Source organism: Alnus glutinosa, chromosome 6 (assembly GCF_958979055.1).
Source record: "Alnus glutinosa chromosome 6, dhAlnGlut1.1, whole genome shotgun sequence".
Classification (NCBI taxonomy): Eukaryota; Viridiplantae; Streptophyta; class Magnoliopsida; order Fagales; family Betulaceae; genus Alnus; species Alnus glutinosa.
The window spans coordinates 2,200,950-2,222,185 of NC_084891.1; the positions used below are offsets into that span (position 1 = coordinate 2,200,950).

Here is a 21,236-nt window from a genome sequence, read left to right on the forward strand (position 1 = left end):
AGAAAGAAAAGGCTGCTCTTTTGTAGGAGTCAGTAACCAGTAACCATGGATAAAAGATGATCAGTGAGTCAGTGAGGATCACCCTATCCCTCCTCCACACGCATATGTAGGGGCGGAACCAGAATTTTTGGTGAGGGGATGAACTTTTTTGGTTTTTATTGGGGAGACGGACTTGCATAAATACAAAAGTATATAGATATTTAAAATCTTTATAGATTTGTGTTTGTGCATTTTGTTATTAAATAAAAGTATTGTAGTCTTATATTTAATCTCATGGCATCACAAACATACAGTGTTATAAACAATTAGCAAAATAGCTTATCTAAAAAAAAAAAAAACTAGCAAAAAAAAACTAAACATAATCTATAAGGTCTAATAAAAACGATACTTATAATCGTTGATTTTTTCTCCTAACAATCCTTTAAAGCCCTAAATAGCAATGCTATGAGTTGAGCCAAACAATGGTGAAATCATAAATGATTAAACCATTTAACTTGTGTTGTCAAAACAAATATTGTGAACCCAAATGACTGCAAAATAACCACACAAAAAATTGATTATTAGTTAGAAGCCACTTAGAATAACCACTCAAAAAACTAAACCATTTAACTTCTTTTTTTTTTTTTTTTTTTTTTTTTTTTTTCGCGTCTTCAAAGTCTTAAACCAAATTGAGTTTCTAGTTAGTAGCCAACTAGAATATGGAAGAAAATTAAATGAATGCGGTATTTTAGATTTTGTATTAAAAGACGGGACAAAACTAAAAAAAATAAGTTAAAAGGGGACACAAATATTATTTTGGGGGACAAAAGTATAATTTTGAGAGGAAAAAAATAGTTTTTTTGGTATATTTAAGGTTATTTTTAAAAAATTCGGGGGGACATTCGTCCCCCCCCACCCCCACCCAACACGTGGGTCCGCCCATATGGTCGTGTCCGCTGAGTCCGTGAGCACGAGACCACCTGTAGCCGCGAGGCACAGAACCGCTAGCTTGTGGCCCCTGAGCACCCCACCGTGAGATAACATCCCGTCCCCTCGTTCCCAAAAGTTGACCAGCCCATCAGACTATCAGAGGATCCACAGTACACCACCGCACCGGACGAGCATATGGCCAATGCCGTGACGGCGCACTCCTACCCCAGTAGCGTCTACGCAAGAGAGTGTCACGTGGCCTTCCTGCTCGCCTCTCTCAGCCGTACGACTTGATGCTTCCGTCGGCTGAGCCAGTGAAGACCAGGTTGTCCGAGCCGGCCACTACGAAGTTGACGGCGTCATCGTGGACTTTGATGGACTCGATGCACTTGGAATCGGAGGGCCTCCACACCTTCAAGGTCCTGTCCCAAGACGAACTACTGTATTGAAGTTGGATGGAAAAGAAAAAAGAGAAAGGAATCCGTCATTTTCCCCCGTGAGATAAACCATAAAAAAAAAAAAGATAAAAAAAAAAAAGATTAAAAAGATAAAAAAAGAAGAAGAAGAAGATAGATTTTAAAGATAGGTATGGGAACCCACGGAGAGGAAAAATAACTGTTTTTCTCTTTAGAGCTTCTCCTTTGTGAGCATGATTTTTTCAGTGGTGTTTTCTCTTTGGTTTTCTTGGATTGGTCCAGTGGGGTTTAATTTTTCTCCTAACCTCTAGAGTTGTGAAGCTTTTGTTCCATCCGGTTAGATCCGGTGGTGGCTGATTTTCCCTATGCTTTTTGAACTATGGTGGCTTGTTTTTTTTTTTGTTTTTGTTATTTCTTTCGTTTTGGCAGGAAGTTTCATCTCAAGGTGTCTTCTTTGGAGGAGTGGCGTGTGATTGTGTTGTTGGCGGAGAGTTTTTTGGCCCGTTTCTTCACTTTTTTCTTTGATTTTGAAAGCCAGATCTACACTTCTCTGCCGTTTTCAAACTACCACGCGCCCCCAGCCATGTTCCCCGGTGTCTTCCATCCCTGCCACTGCAATCTCCGTTCGTGACGGTTGTCGGTGATCTGCGCGTGGCGCCCACGCGCCTGGAAGCTCTTTGCTTTGTGGTGCGCGTGAGAGCCATGCTCCGCTTTTTCTGGCCGTGCTCGGCGGCTTCAGGTTTTACGATGTCGGTTCTCTACCTGGGTGGCCCCGGTGACGGCATGTGTCCTTCAAGCGCCGCCGTCCGGCATGTCGGCTCCTCCCCCACTGGCGGCAGTTTTGTTTTGGGTGTTTTTTGCCTATGTGTTTTGGGTGTTTCTCCAGTCTCAGCTTGCTTGTGGTTTTGGTTCAAATTTTATGGGATTATTTGTTGCCAAAGTGCTAGATTTGTCCTCTTTCTTTAGGAAATGAACGTTATTATCAGAGAGGCTTAAGTGTTCTTCTTGTAAAGTTTGTATTACTGTTTAACAGCTGTTTTACTAAGCCAGATCCTTCTGGCTTAGAGAGTTAAGGGGTCCTGTCCCTTACTTTCAAGTTGTAAGCCTATGAGCTGTTTGCAGTATTAATGATAGCGCACACTATTTTGTTCAAAAAAAAAAAAAAGGTATGAGAACATGCAACCTACATGTACGTCGCGTTGCGCTATTTACGGAACTAAGTAAAATTTATTTTACCTTTTGTTTATATAATTCAATTGAATATGTTTTTAATATTTTGTTTAGCTATTTTAATTTAAAGTTGTAAATAGTTAATTTATTGGGAGTGCTCGGATATAAATTTAAAATTAGTTTTAATTTATTTTTTGGGTTAAATATCTATTTGCCCCATGTGGTTTAAAAACTTTATTTTTTGTTCTTCAGTTTTCATTTTTTTCATATGTGATACCTATGTGAAAAGACGGAGATGACATCTTCGTCGATTTTTCCATCTAAAACTGACAGATTTTCATGTTAGTAACACGTGGCACTATTGAAATTGTGACACGTGGTCATTGGCGGACCTACATAGGGGCCAATGGCCACATGTCCAAAATATATATATATATATATATATATATATATATATATATATATATATATATATATATATATATATATATATATATATATATATATATATATATATATATTATTTAAATTTAAAAAAAAAAAAAAAATTTAGGGATAGCTTTTGGGCCACATGGGTGTGGTTCAGCTACTCCCAAATCGGCCTGTGACCCATGAGAAGACCAAAACACTTTTTTTTTATTCACTTGGGCCCTGGGGTGCCCAAACCGGTTTGGGGTGGCTGACCACCCCCATAGGCCAAAGTGAAAAAAGACAAAAAAAAAGAAAAGGTTTTGGCCCATTGGGTGGTTCGGCCACCCCCAAAACTGGCATTGGGGGTGGCTCCTTGGCCAACTACTCCTACATTTATTTTTTTAAAAAGTATGAAAATATACTAAAAAAAATTGGGCCACATGTCGCAATTTTAATGGTACTACGTGTCACTGACGTGAAAATTTGTAAGTTTTGGACAGAAAAATTGATGGAGGTATTATTTCCGTCTTTTCGCATAGCATATATAGCACATATGAAAAAAATAAAAATTAAGGGAGCAAAAAATAAAAATTTTAAATCATATGGGGCAAAAAAAAGGATTTAATCCTTATTTCTTTTTTGTGAAAGGAACAAAATTTGTTTCGTAAATTGTAATGTTTCTGTAACCAAATCAAAGTCTTTTTCTTTACATGCGAAATGGTTGCCAAACATAGCCTTATTTAGGCCCTTAAAAGTTAAAACTACAAGTGCCTCTTTTTAAACTTCTTCCAAAGCCCTAACGCAAAACATTTCAGTTAAGACGGTGATTTGTGATTTGTGATTTGTGATTGAAAGGTAACAATGGAAGGAGGTGTAAGAGAAAGCACGGTGGTACCGGACTCGGTAATGGAGTCGGTGAACCAAACCTTGGCCGGCGTAGTGGAAATGGAGGCCCACTTGCTCCACTACTTGTCCCTCTCCGACCCAGATGTCCTCTCCGAAATGCCGCCTCTCCAGCGGGCTCAGGCTATGCTCTTGCTCGCGAGAGCCACCTCAACGCTCTTCACATGTACCGAGTCCTCGGTCACTGTCCCAGTACTGTTTTTTGTATTAATATGCAATTGGTGGTTCTGAATGTTGGTTTTGTTTGGTTTAATTGTTGGGTTTTTTGTTCTTCTACAGTGAGGCTGAGGTGTACTGGAGTTCACCCAGATGAGCATCCAGTCAAATCCGAGCTTGTAGGTTTGCTCATACTGTGAATTTTGTGTTTGATTTTTTGATTTTTAGCATGTGGGTGTCTATATTTTGAGGTATATGTTAATGGGTATTTTTATGTTTGTATTTGGTGTTTGGGTGTGATTATTATGGTTCTTTCTGTCTTTGGATGTTAATTAATGAGTAATTCTCAATCCATGTGTGTTTGTGTTTTTTTTTTTTTTTTTTTTTTTTTTTTGTAATTTCTGTTGGTCTATACATGTGGGACAAAATAAGCTCATTATCTGAAATTACATGCTTTGCCTTTTGGATTTGATTAAATCTGAGTATTTCTGTACTGCAGGAAAGGTTAAGCTTGTATCAGGACAAACTAGAAAAGTTCATAGACTTGAGTAAAGGTACATTTTCCTATTTGAATTTTGCCATGCGCTTTTAATTTTTCATCTTAAAATGTCATATTGAATGATGCTGCAATCATACTTTTAATCTTAATCGCAAATTTCAGTGGATATGTTTTTAGACGAAAGTGATTTGATGTGGCTGCGTCATTTAAGATGCATAGCATACTATCATACGTTTTGGATTTGAATTTGTTTCAAAATCTCATTTTCTACAAACATTATTCTTCTGTTGGTGGTAGATCTTTGTCCTATAACTGATTGCATGATTTTAAATTTGTTCTTCCAGCGCCGCTTCGACCTTCTGCTACATTGAATTATCAGGCAGCAACACGTTTTATTGAGCATTCATTACCTGACCTTACCCCAGGTAGATGCTCCTTTACTAATTGTCCTGTTCACGAATCTTTTACCATTTTAAGCTCTTTCCATTGAGGAGTTGCTCATTTTGTGCAGGCCAGAAGCAGAGTTTGAGAAATATTAGTAGAGGAGAGGGGCCAAAGATTAAGTATCTAGAGAGTAGTGTCCAAAAGAAGAGGAAGTATCAATCATCTGAAAAACAATCTGTTCAAACTGCTACCAAGGAATTTCTTGAAAAGGCAGCCCGTGAACTTCTTGGTGATAAAGTTGGTTTTAAGGGGCCTCTACAGGCTGAGGCTTTAGATGAAGATGATGTCCCTGCAACCTGAATTTCATGATTTATCCAGGTAGTTTTTTAGCTTGGTGCTTAATTTTGGAACTTTTATGTTCCCTGCTTCACCAAAAAAGGAATAATCTAACCGCCCATGTTGTTGACTATAATTGGAGTATATCTGTTATTATTATTGCTACCAATGTGATACATGTTCATTCATTATATAACATATTAGAAAGATTAATGGACAAACTCATCAGATAACATGCAGGTAAAAACTGAAAAAGAAAAGGAAGCATACAATTATCTTGACTTGTCACTGTGATGCTGTTGGTTGAAATCATTATATAAGCTTCAGCCATGATTGGCCTGGTGCTACTGATTGATTCATGTTTTGTTGGCCTTGGCAATATTGATGGACGTTCAAGTTGAAGTTATTTATTCGAATTGTCATTGTACTTCCGTAGTTGCTTTAAGGATGTTATTTGATGAATTTATGGTGCTAATATTGTTCAAAAGTGATCTATATGATATCAGTGCATTTGAACATGATTCAACTTTTGTAGTTATCATTTTGAGGAAATATAAGTTCTTGTTTGAATTAATTTAGCTAAATATGGGGAAATGTTGAGAAGATAAGTGCTTATTGGACCTCCATGAATTTTTAAAGTCACTATTGCCAGTAAATTAGAGTCCTTTAGCATTAACACGAGTATTGCTTTGGCATCATAATATGACTTTTTTCTTGGTCCATAGGAGGCATTTGTCTTCTGGGCTTTTTAATTTTCTTTTTTTATGGTGCCAAGCATAAATATGCATCTTATTCCAAATAGAGAAGTCATGAAAAGCAATTTGATCTCTCTACATGGGAGGCTTCATTTAATTATCCACTCTTTTGTGCTTTGAAATACATGTAAAACTCATGTAATCTAGCATGTGATCTTGTACCTCGCTTGTGCAAAACTATCATGCACACTGAAAAAAATGTTCAGTGAGGGTGATGAATTGTTTGCATATAAGTTTGATGGAAAAATAAAATGTAGTTTCAGAAAGATGAGAAATGCTTGTTACAAAATAACACTTTATTCATAAAAAAAGAAGAAGATGAGAAATGCTAGATATTATAATTCTATTCAACATTCATCCAACATTGCAACATGGCACTCCCAACCAACCATTGTATCTTTTATTATTATTATTATTTAACAAGGAATATCCAAGGGTTAGTTGAGAGTGCCATGTCAAGATTGTTGAATGAATGTTAGATAGAATCATAGTATGTAGCATTTCTCCAGAATGTTTACATTTGTTGCTTAAAGTAGTTGAGGATGATGAATTGTTAAATGGTTAGGATACAATTTTTACTTGTGGTTAATAGTGAATATCGCAACATCTTCAACCCCTTGAAGAGGTACATTTTTAAGATTTAACACGTTCCTCTTCTTTTTTTTTTTTTTTTTTTTTTTTTTTTTTAAAAGGGCAAATCAGAGAAAAAAACAAGTGAATTTTTGGAGTAATTATACTGATACCTTATCAGAGAAATTTCCCTAACAGTATGCATGTATATACTTCATATAAGTGTGACATGTGATTCTCTATTATAGGATGCATGCTGATTGTATGCTAGCTACTGATGAATAAAGCTTTATTGATTTGGTGTGATTGCCCCAATAAGATAAGTTGTGAAGGTTGATCTTAAATAGAATATTTGGTGGACATTGCTTCCTGCTTTAGGAAGATGTGTTTCCAAATTGTTACTTATGGAGTTATGGTTTTTGGTAGAGTGAAGCCCATTTTATCTCATTTATCAGTAATTACATATGTTAATTTGCATGCCATATATACTCATTATTCAAGCTGATGGATTGGAGTGCAATGCCCTCATAAAGCTTTTTGAGTGACAAATTGATTTTCTGATTTGATGTGCTTCATACATTCATAATATATCAGGCATCAGCCATATCCTAAAAGTGTATAGGATGCGTATTAAATGGCCTTGGGCGTTGGCTCAAGCGATAACATCAAGCAATAACGAAACCTGCACGACATCCATTGCAATATATATAAAATAGTATTTGATTTTGCACTTTATATCGAAACCATGGTTTGATGATAGTTAACTCAACTCAACTTAATCTTTAATTGGGTTCCATAGATCCTTTTATGCCGTTTTCTCTATCTAGGGTCATATGTCCCTTGTTACCTTTCTAACTCGGATATTTTTTCCTTTTAACTTTTTCCCTGTCATATTTGGCATCCCTTTTACTTTTTTGGCTCCTTCCACATTAATATAATTTTTCTTCCGCCCATATCTATAAAACACGGGGTTGATGCATGGCCCTCGTATCTAAGAAAATTGACTATAGCGTTAGTAGTTTTGCATGCTTGATGAGGCAAGGCTTTGTAGGTGTTAGTACAGTTCAAAGTTTGAAGAGATCTATGTAAACATTTTAAGAACTTGAATCTTATCTAGGATTACCATTGTTTGATTACGAGAATTTGTTTGATGATTTATAGCACTACATTTGGAAGCAATTCTAATTCTTAATTTTTGGAAACCAGAACATCCTTGCTGGCCAATTACGACATTGATTCAAGTTATGGAAACATAAAAGCATTAACTTTGTTTTCAAGGATGATTTGTATGATAAGTCTGTCCTGATTTTTTTCCTTTGAAACTCTGTGCTTGCTGTAGTATTGTTTTAAGAGTATTTGGCGGACTAAGGTCCCTTTGAGAGTGGCCTTGTTTGTTTGTGCCTTTTTCAGTCGTTTTGGGCTATCTTGGGTGATGCCTAGTAAAAGTAGGCGACTTGTTTGTTTGTTGGTGGACTGGTGGTATCACTCAAGGTACTCGTGTGTGCAAGATGATGCCTTCTCGCCTCTTGTGATGTCTTTGAAAGGAAATAAATGACATAAGTTTCGAGGACTGTGAGAGGACGTTGGCAGAACTCGAGTCTTCTTTTTTTTACTCTTTATATTTGCACAGCTGTGTCTGTAGCTCTCTTGGTGCTTCGTTTTCATGATTCTTTTATTCTTTTTTTTTTTCCTTCTAGCCAAGTGTTTCTCCTATATACTCCATGTGTACCTAAGTAGCGTTTTTCACTTTTAATGATATTTCGATTACTTATAGAAAAAAATATTGTTTTAATAATTGGATTTCCGTTCTATTGACAATCTCTTTTTGATTGTATCTTCACAGGATTGCTTGGACCAGATCACCCTTGTTTGTAATTGTCTTCCTTATTTCAATTTATAGTTGCGCGTTGTCTTCTTTACGAAGGATGCACTAGCACTCTCCTAGATCTTTCATGGGAGAAGTTGGAGGGCTTCCAAGGCATAGAGAATCAGAGATATCCGGTCTCGTTCTTCATCACCATACCTATATTTGAAGCTCTTTTTTTTTTGTTTCCTTCCTAATTTACCTATATTTGAACTTGTTTCCTCTACTGTGATGATTGATGAAAAATTATTTGGGCCATTGTGTTCTCCAGCGGTATATATCCGGGTAGCTTTCTTTTCATCAGCTCTGTACTATCACCATGTATTTGTAATCTTTGATAATATATATTCTTGGTCATGACAATGGTGTTGCATTTGCAATGGGAATGTGATCTAGGGTTTTGATTTTTCATTTTCATGTGATCTAGGGTTTTGAAGAAAAATATGTCAATTTAATCAACCCAAACCCTATCTATGACACACAAAATAACTTATTTGGCTATGGTATGAGTGGCTGTATTGGCATTCCGCTTAACATTGTCAATGTTCCAAGATCTCAACTGGCTCAAGCTTTCACGATATATCTTAATTTACTCCAATTGTTGCTTGTTACTTTAACCGCATTCACAATTTGTAAGGCGTCTCCTTTCAATATAATATCAATATAGCCAATTTTCTTGCACAACTCCATAGCATAAAAAGCTACCAAAGCTTCAGCAACAAGAAGTTCAACCATAATGTTCTTTGTGGTACTGCGTGCAGCTAAAACGACACCCTCATGATTACAAACAACAATTTCAATTTCAATCCGCCCATTCTTTTTATCTACAGCTGCATCCCAATTAACTTTATACGCCAGTTATCGGATATTAACATCAAGTAATAGTTGATTTATAGTTTTTGCCAACCTCTTTTGACATTGGTGTTATATCTATTGAATTTGAAATATCAATCAAGTGAACGTATGTTCTCAAATGTTGGTATGTAAAGTGAAAATAGATAAAAGATTAATAGAAATTTTTTAGTTATGGGGGCAAAAATAGTCTTATGTGACATGTAATAAACTGAAAATTGGACCAAAATGGATGCAAAGTTGGTTCTTTATTAGCCACTTCACACCAATCTTAATTAAATTAAAAAATTCTTCTCCAACTTCCATGCGAACCTCTTTATTGCTCATTAATATATATATATATATATATATCAATTCAAGTCAATTTATATAAGTGAGTGAAATGGATAGGGTTTATTTTATGATTTATATTTTGTTTTGTTATATCTACATGGCAACATTATTTAAAATTTTTAAATTATTTGTCAACATATAAACGTGAAATATAATCTAAATCATAAAATGATTTTCTCAATTTCCTGATCCAATGTTCTAAACATGTGAACACGTTTCAAATTCAATTGTTTTTTTTGCTTGAATCAAACGTCTGAATTGAGCAAAACAAATAACAATTCAATTTTTGGCCAATTAAATAGAGTTTTTCCCGATCAATAAATTTTTTATCACACAACCCAAGTTTTTATTTTTTATTTTAAACAAAACTATCATGAATGGGAATTAGAAAAAAGAAGAAGAAGATATTCTCCTTGTTCTTAATATTTCTTCATTCACTTTCCATGAAAGAGTTGTTGTGTTGTGAGTACCGGGGTTTGTTTTTCTAGTCCTCGCCCGACCCTCCAACCATCTCTCTTTCTTTTTGTCTATCAAGATGTCTCCGACAGCTGCTTTAACCTCACAAGCTTCCAACTGGCATCGCCCCCTCGGTGACTCCAAAAAACCAATCTCCTTTTGTAAGTTCTCTTTCTATATTTGGGTTTGGAGCTGGATGTGATTGTATTTACTTATATATTCTGTTTACTTTTTGTATGAATCAGTCAAAGAATGGCAATGCCTTTAGCTGCTGGAAAATTGCTTACTTTCTTTAAGTACTTTGAGCCCTTGACCTCCTCTGTTTTTTTTTTCCCCGCATAGGTCTCAAGAGAGCTCATTTCTTTGAACCCACATCGAATTTCACTAAGACAAGATACATGTGGTTCAAAGCTTTAGGATTTTACTTTTTAGGAGCCTTAATTAATGGGGGGTGATTGCTGATGGTCAAGAGCCTTTATTTTTTTAAGTCTTGGAATGGCAGTAGGATCTTGAAGTTCAGAACATGGATATGATGGGTGCTTGTCTTAGAGAATGGATTTTGCAGTTAAGATAGAGAAATTATACGTTCAGGTGTTTCCATATCTTAAATCATCTTGTCGCGCCAAGTTTTTATTTTGCAATAAATTGAAACTGGGCTACAAATATGTACACAGGACAAGTTCGTCTTCACTATTCTATTTTTTTTTTTCATAGATGAGTAAGAACAAATACAAACAGACAACACAGATGCAAAACACATAAATTATAGAATCCAAAATACAAAAGACCAAAAGAAAATCCAACCTTGACAGCAATCCAGCCATAGCTCTGGAGGGGATCCTCGAAGGCAAGAGGCAACTTCGCCATTCTGGACACGTTCTTTGTCTCTTTAATAACTTGGCTGGTCCTGTGTGTGTGTCTCTGTCTAATAAAGTAAATGCATTTGCCTTTTGGGTTTCTTTTGGTTGTGGTGATATAAATGTGCTCCATAGGCTTTCGCATGTTGGTAGATGCTGCTGTAGTTCAAGACAACTTGATATGAAATTGGATCTAATCTAAGACAGTTTGATTTTGATGAGGGTTCTTGCTTATATGTTATTCTTTTCTCTTTCTTTGTTACGCTTGAGAATGTTTCTCATAGTCAGTACGTATCAATAGCACCCTTTTACTTGATGACTGTTAGTGTTGTCATTTAAAATTGAGTTTTGTATATTTTAATTTTTCTCAATCATATACATATAAATATTTGTTTTGTTGGTTATGTATGTTAATTGATATATACATAATATATATGACAAAGCTATTGACATAATTGGTTTGGATTATCCAATCTATATTTTGTACCTCTTTCTTGCATCATGAGTTGAATCTTTGTCGTCAGTGGTCATGAAAAGCGAGAATATGGTTTTGTTAGCTCCTCTAATTTTGTAAGCTAATATCACAAATGTATTATTTGTACGTGTAAACTTGTGGAGACATTTATGTGTGCTTATATTCTAATTTGAATGTGACGGGGGTTATGACTTTGAAATATGTAAATTGTTTACTCTTGCACTTAAATGACTATTGGGATCAGATCTGCCTGAAAGAAACTAAGAAATTGGACACAAAAGTTTCAGTAGGCAGTAAAATTGTTGTCAGTTTTATGTAACCACAATAGACTTTATTAAATTAATTGAAGAAGAGTAATACTAGATACTATAATTCTATCCAACATTCATCCAACAATGCTAACGTGAGACTCCCAACTAACCCTTGGATTAATTATTGTTAAATAAAAAAAGATCCAACGGTTAGTTGAGAGTGTTACGTCAGCATTCTTAGATGAATATTGGATAGAATTATAGTATCTAGCATTCTCATTGAAGAACGTAGCTACATATGAGTGCAATTGCTGTTTTTGTGCTTCTAGTTTATGGGACAATTAATGAATTGTTTGTTGACATCCATGCATATGTTTATCTTCAAACTGCAAATATATCAAATGATGGTCTGATTCTATCAACACAATGTCATAAGACAATGGAGGTTTTTATATATATAGCTCAGCGTCGTGGTAAATTCTTTTAGAATGCTCATGTTAAACTCATGTTTAATTGAACAACTGGGTTGGAGGTATTGATGAAGAAAAGACAAGATACTATTTCCTCTCCCCACAGAATATATAGATGCATATGCTTACGCAATGAAGGCAACCTTAAAAGCCGTTGGCAAGGTGTTGCATCCTTGAGGTACCTCTGACAGCACTGGTACCCTTATGCTAGATGCATATCCTTGCCTGATGTACCCTCATGCTAGACAGTGTAGACACATGCCTAAGTCAAAGACGGTCTGGGGAGCTCGCCTCAAGCTTCCGTCCAATAGTATATAACTGTGGGGTGCTAAATGTTGACAAAGCAAGTAGGGTATTTTAGGCTTCCCATTGTCTTCTTCCTTCATGATCTTCTATATTGGTTGTCTTTCTCATTGATTCTTATTTGGTCCTCTTTTTGTTTTTACTTCGTATTTTGGCAGATCATAGGAGCTGCTTACTTCTTTTTACATTTTTATATATTGATTGTATGGTTTCTGTTCCGCAAGTGTTTTCTACTTTGTGCGGGTTAGAATAAGAGCCCATGATTTAGAAATGATGTATGAATCTAGGTCGGCAAGTATGGTGAAATGGAAAGTGAACCAACTGCAAGTAATAGATAGTAGGCTACGCATGCATATAGTCATTTTATCACTTTGGTGGACTTCCTAAAGAATAATGTTTGAAAAATTGGTGAGGTACAAAGTAAAGGACAATAAAATCTGGTTTGAAAACTTATCACCAACCAGGCTTGGCGGTGAAAAATTCATTCATTGAACAGCCATATTACAAACAATTCTTCAACATTTTTTTGCATACAAATTTCCAGTGGTTCAGTATTAATAGAACTATAACGATTTCTGTGTAAATGTTCCTCTTTTGTTCCTTACCACTGAATGTGGTTTATATTCATATATATAGGAAATACAAACATAGTCCTTATAGGAGACTAACTCTACATGCGTTGCTGTCAAGGTAATAGTAACCTAATAGAACACTAAGATACTATCCTAATGAAACTCTATAGCTATGATAACTGATCAGATATACAACCGAGATATAGAATTACAGTTAAATATAAACTCTAAAATTACTTTGATAACTACAAAACTGTGATAGATATCACTTAGGATTTATCTGCTTTAACACCCTCCCGCAAGCTCAACGGGGGAGAGCGCACGTGGAGCTTGTAGCAGAAGTCTCGAAATCTGGTGGCAACAACTGGTTTGGTCAAGACATCGGCAAGCTGATCTTTACTCGGAATGAAGAGAACCTGAAGAGATTTATCTGCCACTCGATCACGAACAAAATGAAAATCAATTTCCACGTGCTTTGTTCTCGCATGAAACACTGGATTTACCGAGAGATATGTGGCTCCTATATTATCACACCACAGTTTTGGCGGAGAAAGTAGTTTAATACCAAGATCACGAAGAAGAGCTTGAATCCATAGGAGCTCGGCAGCAGTATTTGCAACAGCCTTGTATTCCGCTTCTGTACTGGACCTAGAGACAGTAGGTTGTTTTCTTGAGCTCCAAGAGACAAGATTGGTCCCAAGAAAAACACAATAAGCACCCGTGGATTTCCGATCATCTGGACATCCCGCCCAATCAGCATCAGAAAAGGCCTGAAGTTGAGACGAATTCGTCCGGGTGAGAAGTAGACCATGCGTGACAGTATGCTTGAGATACCTTAGAATGCGTTTAACAGCTTGCCAATGGACCTTTGTTGGACGATGCATAAACTGGCACACCCGGTTGACTGCAAAAGCTAAATCTGGACGTGTGAGGGAGAGATACTGAAGGGAGCCAACCGTGCTACGAAACAGGGTTGGATCATCCATTGGATCACCAACAAATGCTGAGAGTGTATGAGAAGTAGACATAGGAGAGGTAATGGGTTTGGCCTCCAACATGTTGGTCCGTTTGAGTAAATCAAGAATGTAACGACGCTGGGAGAGCAACAATCCAGATTGTAAGTGGAGAACTTCGACACCAAGAAAATAGTTGAGGTCTCCAAGTTCCTTCACAGCAAAATCCAGTTTAAGCTGTTGAAGGAGAGCATCAATAGCTGAAGGAACTGAGGATGTTATTATAATATCATCGACATATATCAAAATAAAAACAGTAGCCGAAGGAGAGTGAAGAGTAAACAAGGAGGAATCTGCCTTGGATCCAATAAAACCAAGATCAAGTAACTTGGTGCTCAGCCGAGAGAACCACGCTCTAGGGGCCTGCTTTAACCCATAAAGGGCTTTATGTAATCTGCAGATGTGATGAGGCAGAGAGGGATGTATAAAACCAGGAGGTTGTTGCATATAAACCTCTTCAGAGAGAAAGCCGTGAAGAAAAGCATTTTGGACATCAATCTGCTTCATAACCCAGCCAGCAGAGTAGGCTATAGACAGTACGGTTCTGATAGTAGTAGGCTTCACAACCGGGCTGAATGTCTCCCCAAAATCAAGACCTGCTTGTTGGTGGTATCCCTTGGCAACTAGGCGTGCTTTGTGTCTTTCAATAGTGCCATCTGCTTTCCTTTTCAACTTAAAGACCCATTTACAACCAACTACATTTGAGGCAGTAGTAGGAGGAACAAGGGACCAAGTTTTATTTTGGAGAAGGGCATTGAATTCTGTCTGCATTGCTGCTCTCCATTCTGGAATGGTATTAGCATTGGAGAAACAAGTTGGTTCGGCCAAAGAATCATCTTGGACTGTGAGTAATGCTCGGGCAATGGGATATCGGACCATCCCATCATGTAGCTTTCGTGGCTGAACAATATTATTCTGTGCCCGGGTAGTCATAGGATGAATCCGTGGAGGGGCTGGCGCAATGGACGAAGCCGCACCTGTAAGTGTCTCAGCAGGAGATATAGAAGAGCCTGCAAGTGTGTCAGTTAATGGAGAAACAGGAGAGTCTAAATGCACAATAGGATCAGCCGGAGGTAAACTAGAAGGGGAGGATACACGAGGTGGAGAGGGGACACTGACACGGGGCGGAAAAAAACAAAGAGAGAGGTGCTGGTGTGGAACTTATGGAAGGCTCAGTTGGAGAAGATTGACTGGCCGAGGGAGACGTGGCACTAGAGGGGGAGTTGGTAAAAGGAAAAATTGACTCATGGAAGACAACATCACGTGATACAAAAAACTTTTCAGTTTGAGGATGAAAACAACGATACCCCTTGTGATGAGAGCTATAACCCATGAATATACAAGCTTTTGAGCGGAAATCAAACTTGTGTGTATTATAAGGCCGCAGATTTGGAAAGCATTGACACCCAAAAACTTTTAATAAGGAGTAGTCCGGGGGCTTACCAAAGAGTTTCTGAAATGGAGAAATATTTTTCAGACTTGGAGTGGGAAGACGATTTATGAGGTAGCAAGATGTTTGACACGCCTCATCCCAAAATCGCTTAGGAACACCACTGGCAGCAAGGAGAGCGAGAGTTGTATCAATAATGTGACGATGTTTTCTCTCGGCACAACCTTGTTGCTGATGAGTGTGAGGACAAGACAATCTATGTATGATGCCAACGGATTGAAAAAACTTGTTGAGGGAACGGTATTCACCCCCCCAATCGGTTTGAACACTTTTGATTTTATTATTGAACAACCGTTCGACCATAAGTTGAAATTTAAGAAAGACATTCATAACTTCAGATTTGTGGGAGATTGGAAACAACCAAGTAAACTTGCTAAAAGCATCGATAAACGAAACATAATATCTATTTCCATTGATTGAAAGAACTGGGGAAGGACCCCAAACATCCGAATAAATTAACTCTAAAGGAGTACTGAAAACTGAATTTGAAACATAAAAAGGTTGCTGATGTCCTTTGGCAAGTTGACAGGCCGAGCAAGGAGTAGCTTTATCTGCTGAAACCGGAAGACGAAAAGTAGAAAGCACACGCTGGACGGTACGAAGAGCAGGATGTCCCAATCGCCCGTGCCAAGTGTTTGCTGAAGTTCGCACACCAAGAAGAGCATGCTTTATTGACTGAGATGAAAGGTTCGGATGTTGGAGTTGATAGAGACCATCCTTAAGAGGGCCTTGATGCAGAAGACTCTGTGTGTGGCAATCCTTAATCAAAAAATGAGTAGAATGAAACTCAAAAAATACGTTATTATCACGGGCAAATTTACTAACAGACAGTAAATTTTTGCATATATCTGGAACAAGGAGAAGATTTTGGAGTAAGAACTGAGTACGAGAAATAGATAGAGTGGCTGAACCTTTGTGAGTTATAGACAAACCTGAACCATTGCCAACACGAATCTTGTCTGCTCCAGTATACTCCTCAGAAGACACATTGAGATTATTCATCTCATTGGTGACATGATGCGTGGCTCCAGTATCGGGATACCAATTGTCATCAGAAATCAGATTCGGTGAGGAGTAAAAGGCCTGAGGATTGGTGGAGAGTTCACCCTGAAAATCTTGATCAAAACGGCGATAGCACCGTATGGCAGTGTGACCTTGTTTACCACATACCTGACAAGTGTGTCGAGGTTGAGAGGATGTGGTATTGGTGAAAGAAGAGCCACGGCCACGGCCATTGGAAGGATGTCCACGTCCTCGATTTCCACCACGATAGTTGTTTCCACGGCCACGGAAACCTCGACCACGACCATCCTGAGATCGAGAGGTAAAGTTTGCAGAAGGCTGAACACTGTCTGTAGTGGGTAGATGCTGTTCCAGCCGAAGTTCATAGGCCAATAGATGACCATAGATTTCCTCAAGAGAAAGAGGATCCACACGGGTGGTAATAGAGGTGACAAAAGGATCATATTCGGATCCCAACCCAGCAAGAATATAGGACACAGTTTCAAAGTCATTCAAAGGCTGACCAATAGCAGCCATGGTGTCACTCAAAAGTTTCATCTTCTGGAAATAATCGGTAACAGAAGAGGTACCTTTCTTGGATGTAGCAAGCTGGTAATGAACTTGCATCATCTGAGCTCGTGATTGGGAGGTGAACATCTTCTCCAAGGACATCCACAGAGCACGAGACGTAGCACACCCAACTGCGTGGGAGACTAGGGGTTCGGAAAGAGTGGAAATCAGCACACTCAGAATAAGTTGATCCCGCTGGTACCAGATGACATAGTCGGGATTCAAGATGGAAACAGGAGCACCATCAGTAGTGATGGGATTCGGAATAGTCTGCGGAGGTGAAACAGAGGATCCATTGACAAAACCATGGGCGTCTTGGCCTCGGAGATAGGCATCAACCTGAGTTTTCCAGGAGATGAAGTTGGATTTGGTGAGCTTAACGTGCAGCGACGGATTCATGTGAGGAACCGTGAGGAGAACAGGAGCAGACGGTGGTGGGTTGGAACCCTTAGTAGGCGAAGTGGGTTCAGAGGTCGACATCGCAGCAAAAGAAGAAGGAAAGAAAAAAAAAAATTAATGGAGCTATACGACGTTAGTCAATAAAATAGCTCTGATACCATAATAGAACTATAACGATTTCTGTGTAAATGTTCCTCTTTTGTTCCTTACCACTGAATGTGGTTTATATTCATATATATAGGAAATACAAACATAGTCCTTATAGGAGACTAACTCTACATGCGTTGCTGTCAAGGTAATAGTAACCTAATAGAACACTAAGATACTATCCTAATGAAACTCTATAGCTATGATAACTGATCAGATATACAACCGAGATATAGAATTACAGTTAAATATAAACTCTAAAATTACTTTGATAACTACAAAACTGTGATAGATATCACTTAGGATTTATCTGCTTTAACAAGTATTATAATAGTTTTAATTTTTACATGATGATTTAAATCAATAATGATCAACGAGTTGGGTAATTCTGCAATTGGCAATGGTTCCGTTGAAATTTGTAATGTTGTAAATGTATTGTGCCTTTCATCTCAACTTGGTTAAAAATCTAAGAGATTATGAAATAATACAACGTGCTTTTTCTTGTACAACAACTTGTTTTGTAATTGATGTTCATGCAATAAAGTTTTTCCTGATTGCTAATTTTACGATCTTTGATGAGAAATTAAACTTATTTTCCTCTGTTGTATTTAATTGAAGTTCACTTATATGCAAATCCAGCTGGCCCTTCTATTTTATCATGGCCTAGTAGGAAGACTGAAAAGACACCAAGATCTGTCCGTTTGTATGGTTTATTTGGAGGGAAAAAGGAAAATAATGAAAAGAGTGATGATGCGTCATCAAAGGTTCAGTTTATTCCTTCTTTTAGTTTGGTTTTCTTTTGGCCAAGTCTTGTGTTAACTAGAGCATGCCTTGTAAACTAATGTGTGTAACTTCTACCTCCTAATTAATGTTATAAATAATATTCTTATGTCCTTTTCTCAACTTTATGCTCATCCTTTATTGTTCACCATAACCTTATGTTACTTTGATATAGGCAGGAATACTGGGTAATATGCAAAATCTATATGAAACTGTCAAGAAAGCCCAAATGGTAGTCCAAGTTGAAGCAGTGCGTGTGCAGAAAGAGCTTGCTACGTACATTCTATTTATTCGACCCATCTTTGTCTGATCTTTGCTCTCTCTCTCTTTTTTTTTTTTTTTTTTTTTTTTTTTTTTTTTTTTTAAATTTTTTTATTAAAAAAAAAAAAGAAGACTATTTATCTTCTGCATTTTTCTTCTCTTTTGCAGGGCAGAGTTTGATGGTTATTGTGAAGGTGAGCTAATTAAGGTATGATTTTTTTTGCTTTTATTATAATTTAAAAGTCAGCCTAAATATGGTTTAGATCTGTGCAGCCAATACTTCCATTTGTATCTTCCCATTTTGGTTGTAGTCGTATCATTGGTTGATATATATAGTAAATATTATCATGGATTAGGCGCAAGTTTCGTAACATTAGCTTACTTGTTTGCATATATGTCTATTCAACTTCTTTGAGGAAGATGACATCATACTTATCAGAACCAGACTCAACCAAGGATCATATGGGAATCAAAAGTGGCAATAAGCTTATCTATTCTATACATCGTTTCATTCTATGAACAAATGTTTGGTACATTTAGACGGCACGAGAAAACAGGTTAAAATTCCAGTTGAACTAGCGGGTTTTATGTGAAACTGTTAGCTAATACAATTGGTCCTCCCTTCTTATGATATGTTTGGGATTTGTGTTCCACTGTTCTGTGTGGCGTTTGGTGAGATTCAGAATTGTTTCTGTTGCATTTGAAGTGAGGGAATTTTTTTAAGATCATTTCTATGGTTTTTTGTAGTGACATCTTTTTTACAATTTTTTAATCACTTCACAAGATTTAACTTTTTTCAATCACAAACTTTTTTGTTTATTAGCGACTCCGCTCCTGTGGAGAAGTAAATGCAAATAGTTCATTTCCATGTAATGGCTATTTTCTTCTGTGTGTAATGACTTTGTGTCTGTTTTTTGCATCTCAGTTATACATTGGGTGCATAGAAATAGCATTAAAAGAAAACTGGAGATCTCACATCTTATTAAGTAGTGGTACTAGTTGCTCCTAATATATTTGATTGTATCTGTCTCTAGGTAACTCTTTCTGGTAACCAGCAACCTTTGCGCACTGAGATAACTGAGGCTGCAATGGAATTAGGAGCCGAAGTAAGTGAAGAGTCTTCCATAGGCTTTACTTGTTTATTTGCAATTTACATAATCAGTTATGTGATTATTGTTATGCTTGTGTCATGGTTATGCAGGTTTCTTAGGGTCGGTTTGGGTTTAGAATTTCAAAAAGTGCGATTTAAAAATAGCGATTTGAAAACGTGATTTTTAAAAACCTAGTTAAACGTTTGGCAAAATCGCAGTTTAACTTTTAAAATCGCAGTTTAGCCTTTAAAACTGTAATCACATTTTTTGTCTACGAAATCACAATGTCAACGCACCCTTAAATGATAGGTTTGTCTCAGATAGAAACTGTTAGGATCATAACCTTTTGAAATGTATTTTAACAACTAAAAGATTAATTTGATAGGACGAATCTTCACTGCCTGGAACATGCACACTTATTATATTGATAAATAATATTTGGACTGTAATATGTCAATACTCATTTTATTTGTTGTTTACTAGTTTTGGGGTTAATTATAGCTATTCACCCTAATTATAGATTCATTTGCGATGTCTCTCTTAAACTCTAATTTTTTATAATTCAAGATTAATTTGCAATATCCATCCCATCCAAATTAATATCAAAATTAACATATTAGGTGGGGATTGGATGGGGATACGGATATAAGATTTGTAATTTAAGAAACATTGCAAATAACTCTATAATCAAATAACTCTCGCCTTTGATGCCTGAGATACGTGATAATCATATGATCCGGTCATTTTGTTGACTAGGTCCGTTTGCTTTTCTGCAGAAACTCTCTCTTTTGGTTACCCAAGCATACAAGGACGCATACCAGAAAAGTGTCCAGGTGAGAGACATCTCCCACTTGGTGAAAAATATTGTAATTGCAATCAGTAGTTTATTTCATTCATACTTCATGTACACTAGGGTAAGGAGTTTTATACAATTTCCTGCAAGAACATCCCATAATATCCGTGGGTTTACTTGTAGAAAAGATTAATAATTGCAGTGAGTTGGTCGCTACACTATGTATAGAGTTGGTGCATCTCACGTGTACATGATTTCACATTATTTAAAAGACTTGCTAATATTAACTTTATATATACTGTTAGATATACCAACTTTAAATCTTAATCATAAAATAGATATAGGTCATTCGAAATGGAGAGAAGATCCTATTGCGTATGAAAGTGAGTAAAAAGTGCCGGTGGGTTTGCTTTTTCTAGGATTGATTAACTTCAGTTTTCTGATCTTTTCAGGCAATGAAGGAGAGAATGAGCAATCTTGCCCAGAGTTTAGGAATGCCACAAGGCCTCGGCGAGGGATTGAAATGATTTAGAGATTTTGAGCGCTGCATTTGTTTATATTGTTACAAAAAAAGCCAAGATATTAGTAGTGACAGGTGAGTTTCAATTTTCATGGATTTTTTTCTTCTTCGATGAATAAAAGAATAATCCACTTTTGCTTGTTCAATGGCTTTTGGATTTTGAAGTCTTTTTTTTCAGGATGCTCTTTTTGATTTTTATCTATTAAAAATCATATAATTTTTTTTTTACAAAATTCGTTTTTACTTCATTTTTTTTTGAAATGAGCCT

The 21,236-nt window shown here is 36.8% G+C and overlaps 2 protein-coding genes and 1 non-coding gene across 5 annotated transcripts; 2 read left to right on the forward strand and 1 right to left on the reverse strand.

Annotated features, from left to right (window-relative positions):
- Positions 1–3,683: 3,683 nt before the first annotated feature.
- LOC133870860 (uncharacterized) lies at positions 3,684–8,736 on the forward strand. Its single transcript, XM_062308105.1, has 6 exons — positions 3,684–3,975; positions 4,089–4,144; positions 4,465–4,519; positions 4,809–4,889; positions 4,976–5,226; positions 8,353–8,736. Exons 1-5 carry the CDS (start codon positions 3,768–3,770, stop codon positions 5,206–5,208), a joined length of 633 nt encoding a protein of 210 aa, XP_062164089.1. The 5' UTR covers positions 3,684–3,767; the 3' UTR covers positions 5,209–5,226; positions 8,353–8,736.
- A 1,231-nt stretch (positions 8,737–9,967) lies between these two features.
- On the forward strand, positions 9,968–21,095 carry LOC133871385 (nucleoid-associated protein At4g30620, chloroplastic-like). Of its 3 annotated transcripts, none has more exons than XM_062308832.1 (7): positions 9,968–10,175; positions 18,142–18,287; positions 18,479–18,579; positions 18,733–18,772; positions 19,599–19,670; positions 20,432–20,488; positions 20,941–21,095. In XM_062308832.1, the coding sequence occupies exons 1-7, from the start codon at positions 10,094–10,096 to the stop codon at positions 20,968–20,970; spliced, it is 528 nt and encodes a 175-aa protein (XP_062164816.1). In that variant the 5' UTR covers positions 9,968–10,093; the 3' UTR covers positions 20,971–21,095. The 3 variants fall into 3 exon arrangements, with proteins under 3 accessions (XP_062164816.1, XP_062164814.1, XP_062164815.1); XM_062308830.1 differs by having other exon boundaries at positions 9,970–10,175; positions 20,901–21,095; XM_062308831.1 differs by having other exon boundaries at positions 9,973–10,175; positions 18,163–18,287; positions 20,901–21,092.
- LOC133872118 (small nucleolar RNA Z247) lies at positions 16,788–16,927 on the reverse strand. The gene has a single exon (XR_009900964.1). It is a non-coding gene; the product is annotated as a small nucleolar RNA Z247 (small nucleolar RNA).
- Positions 21,096–21,236: the final 141 nt, after the last annotated feature.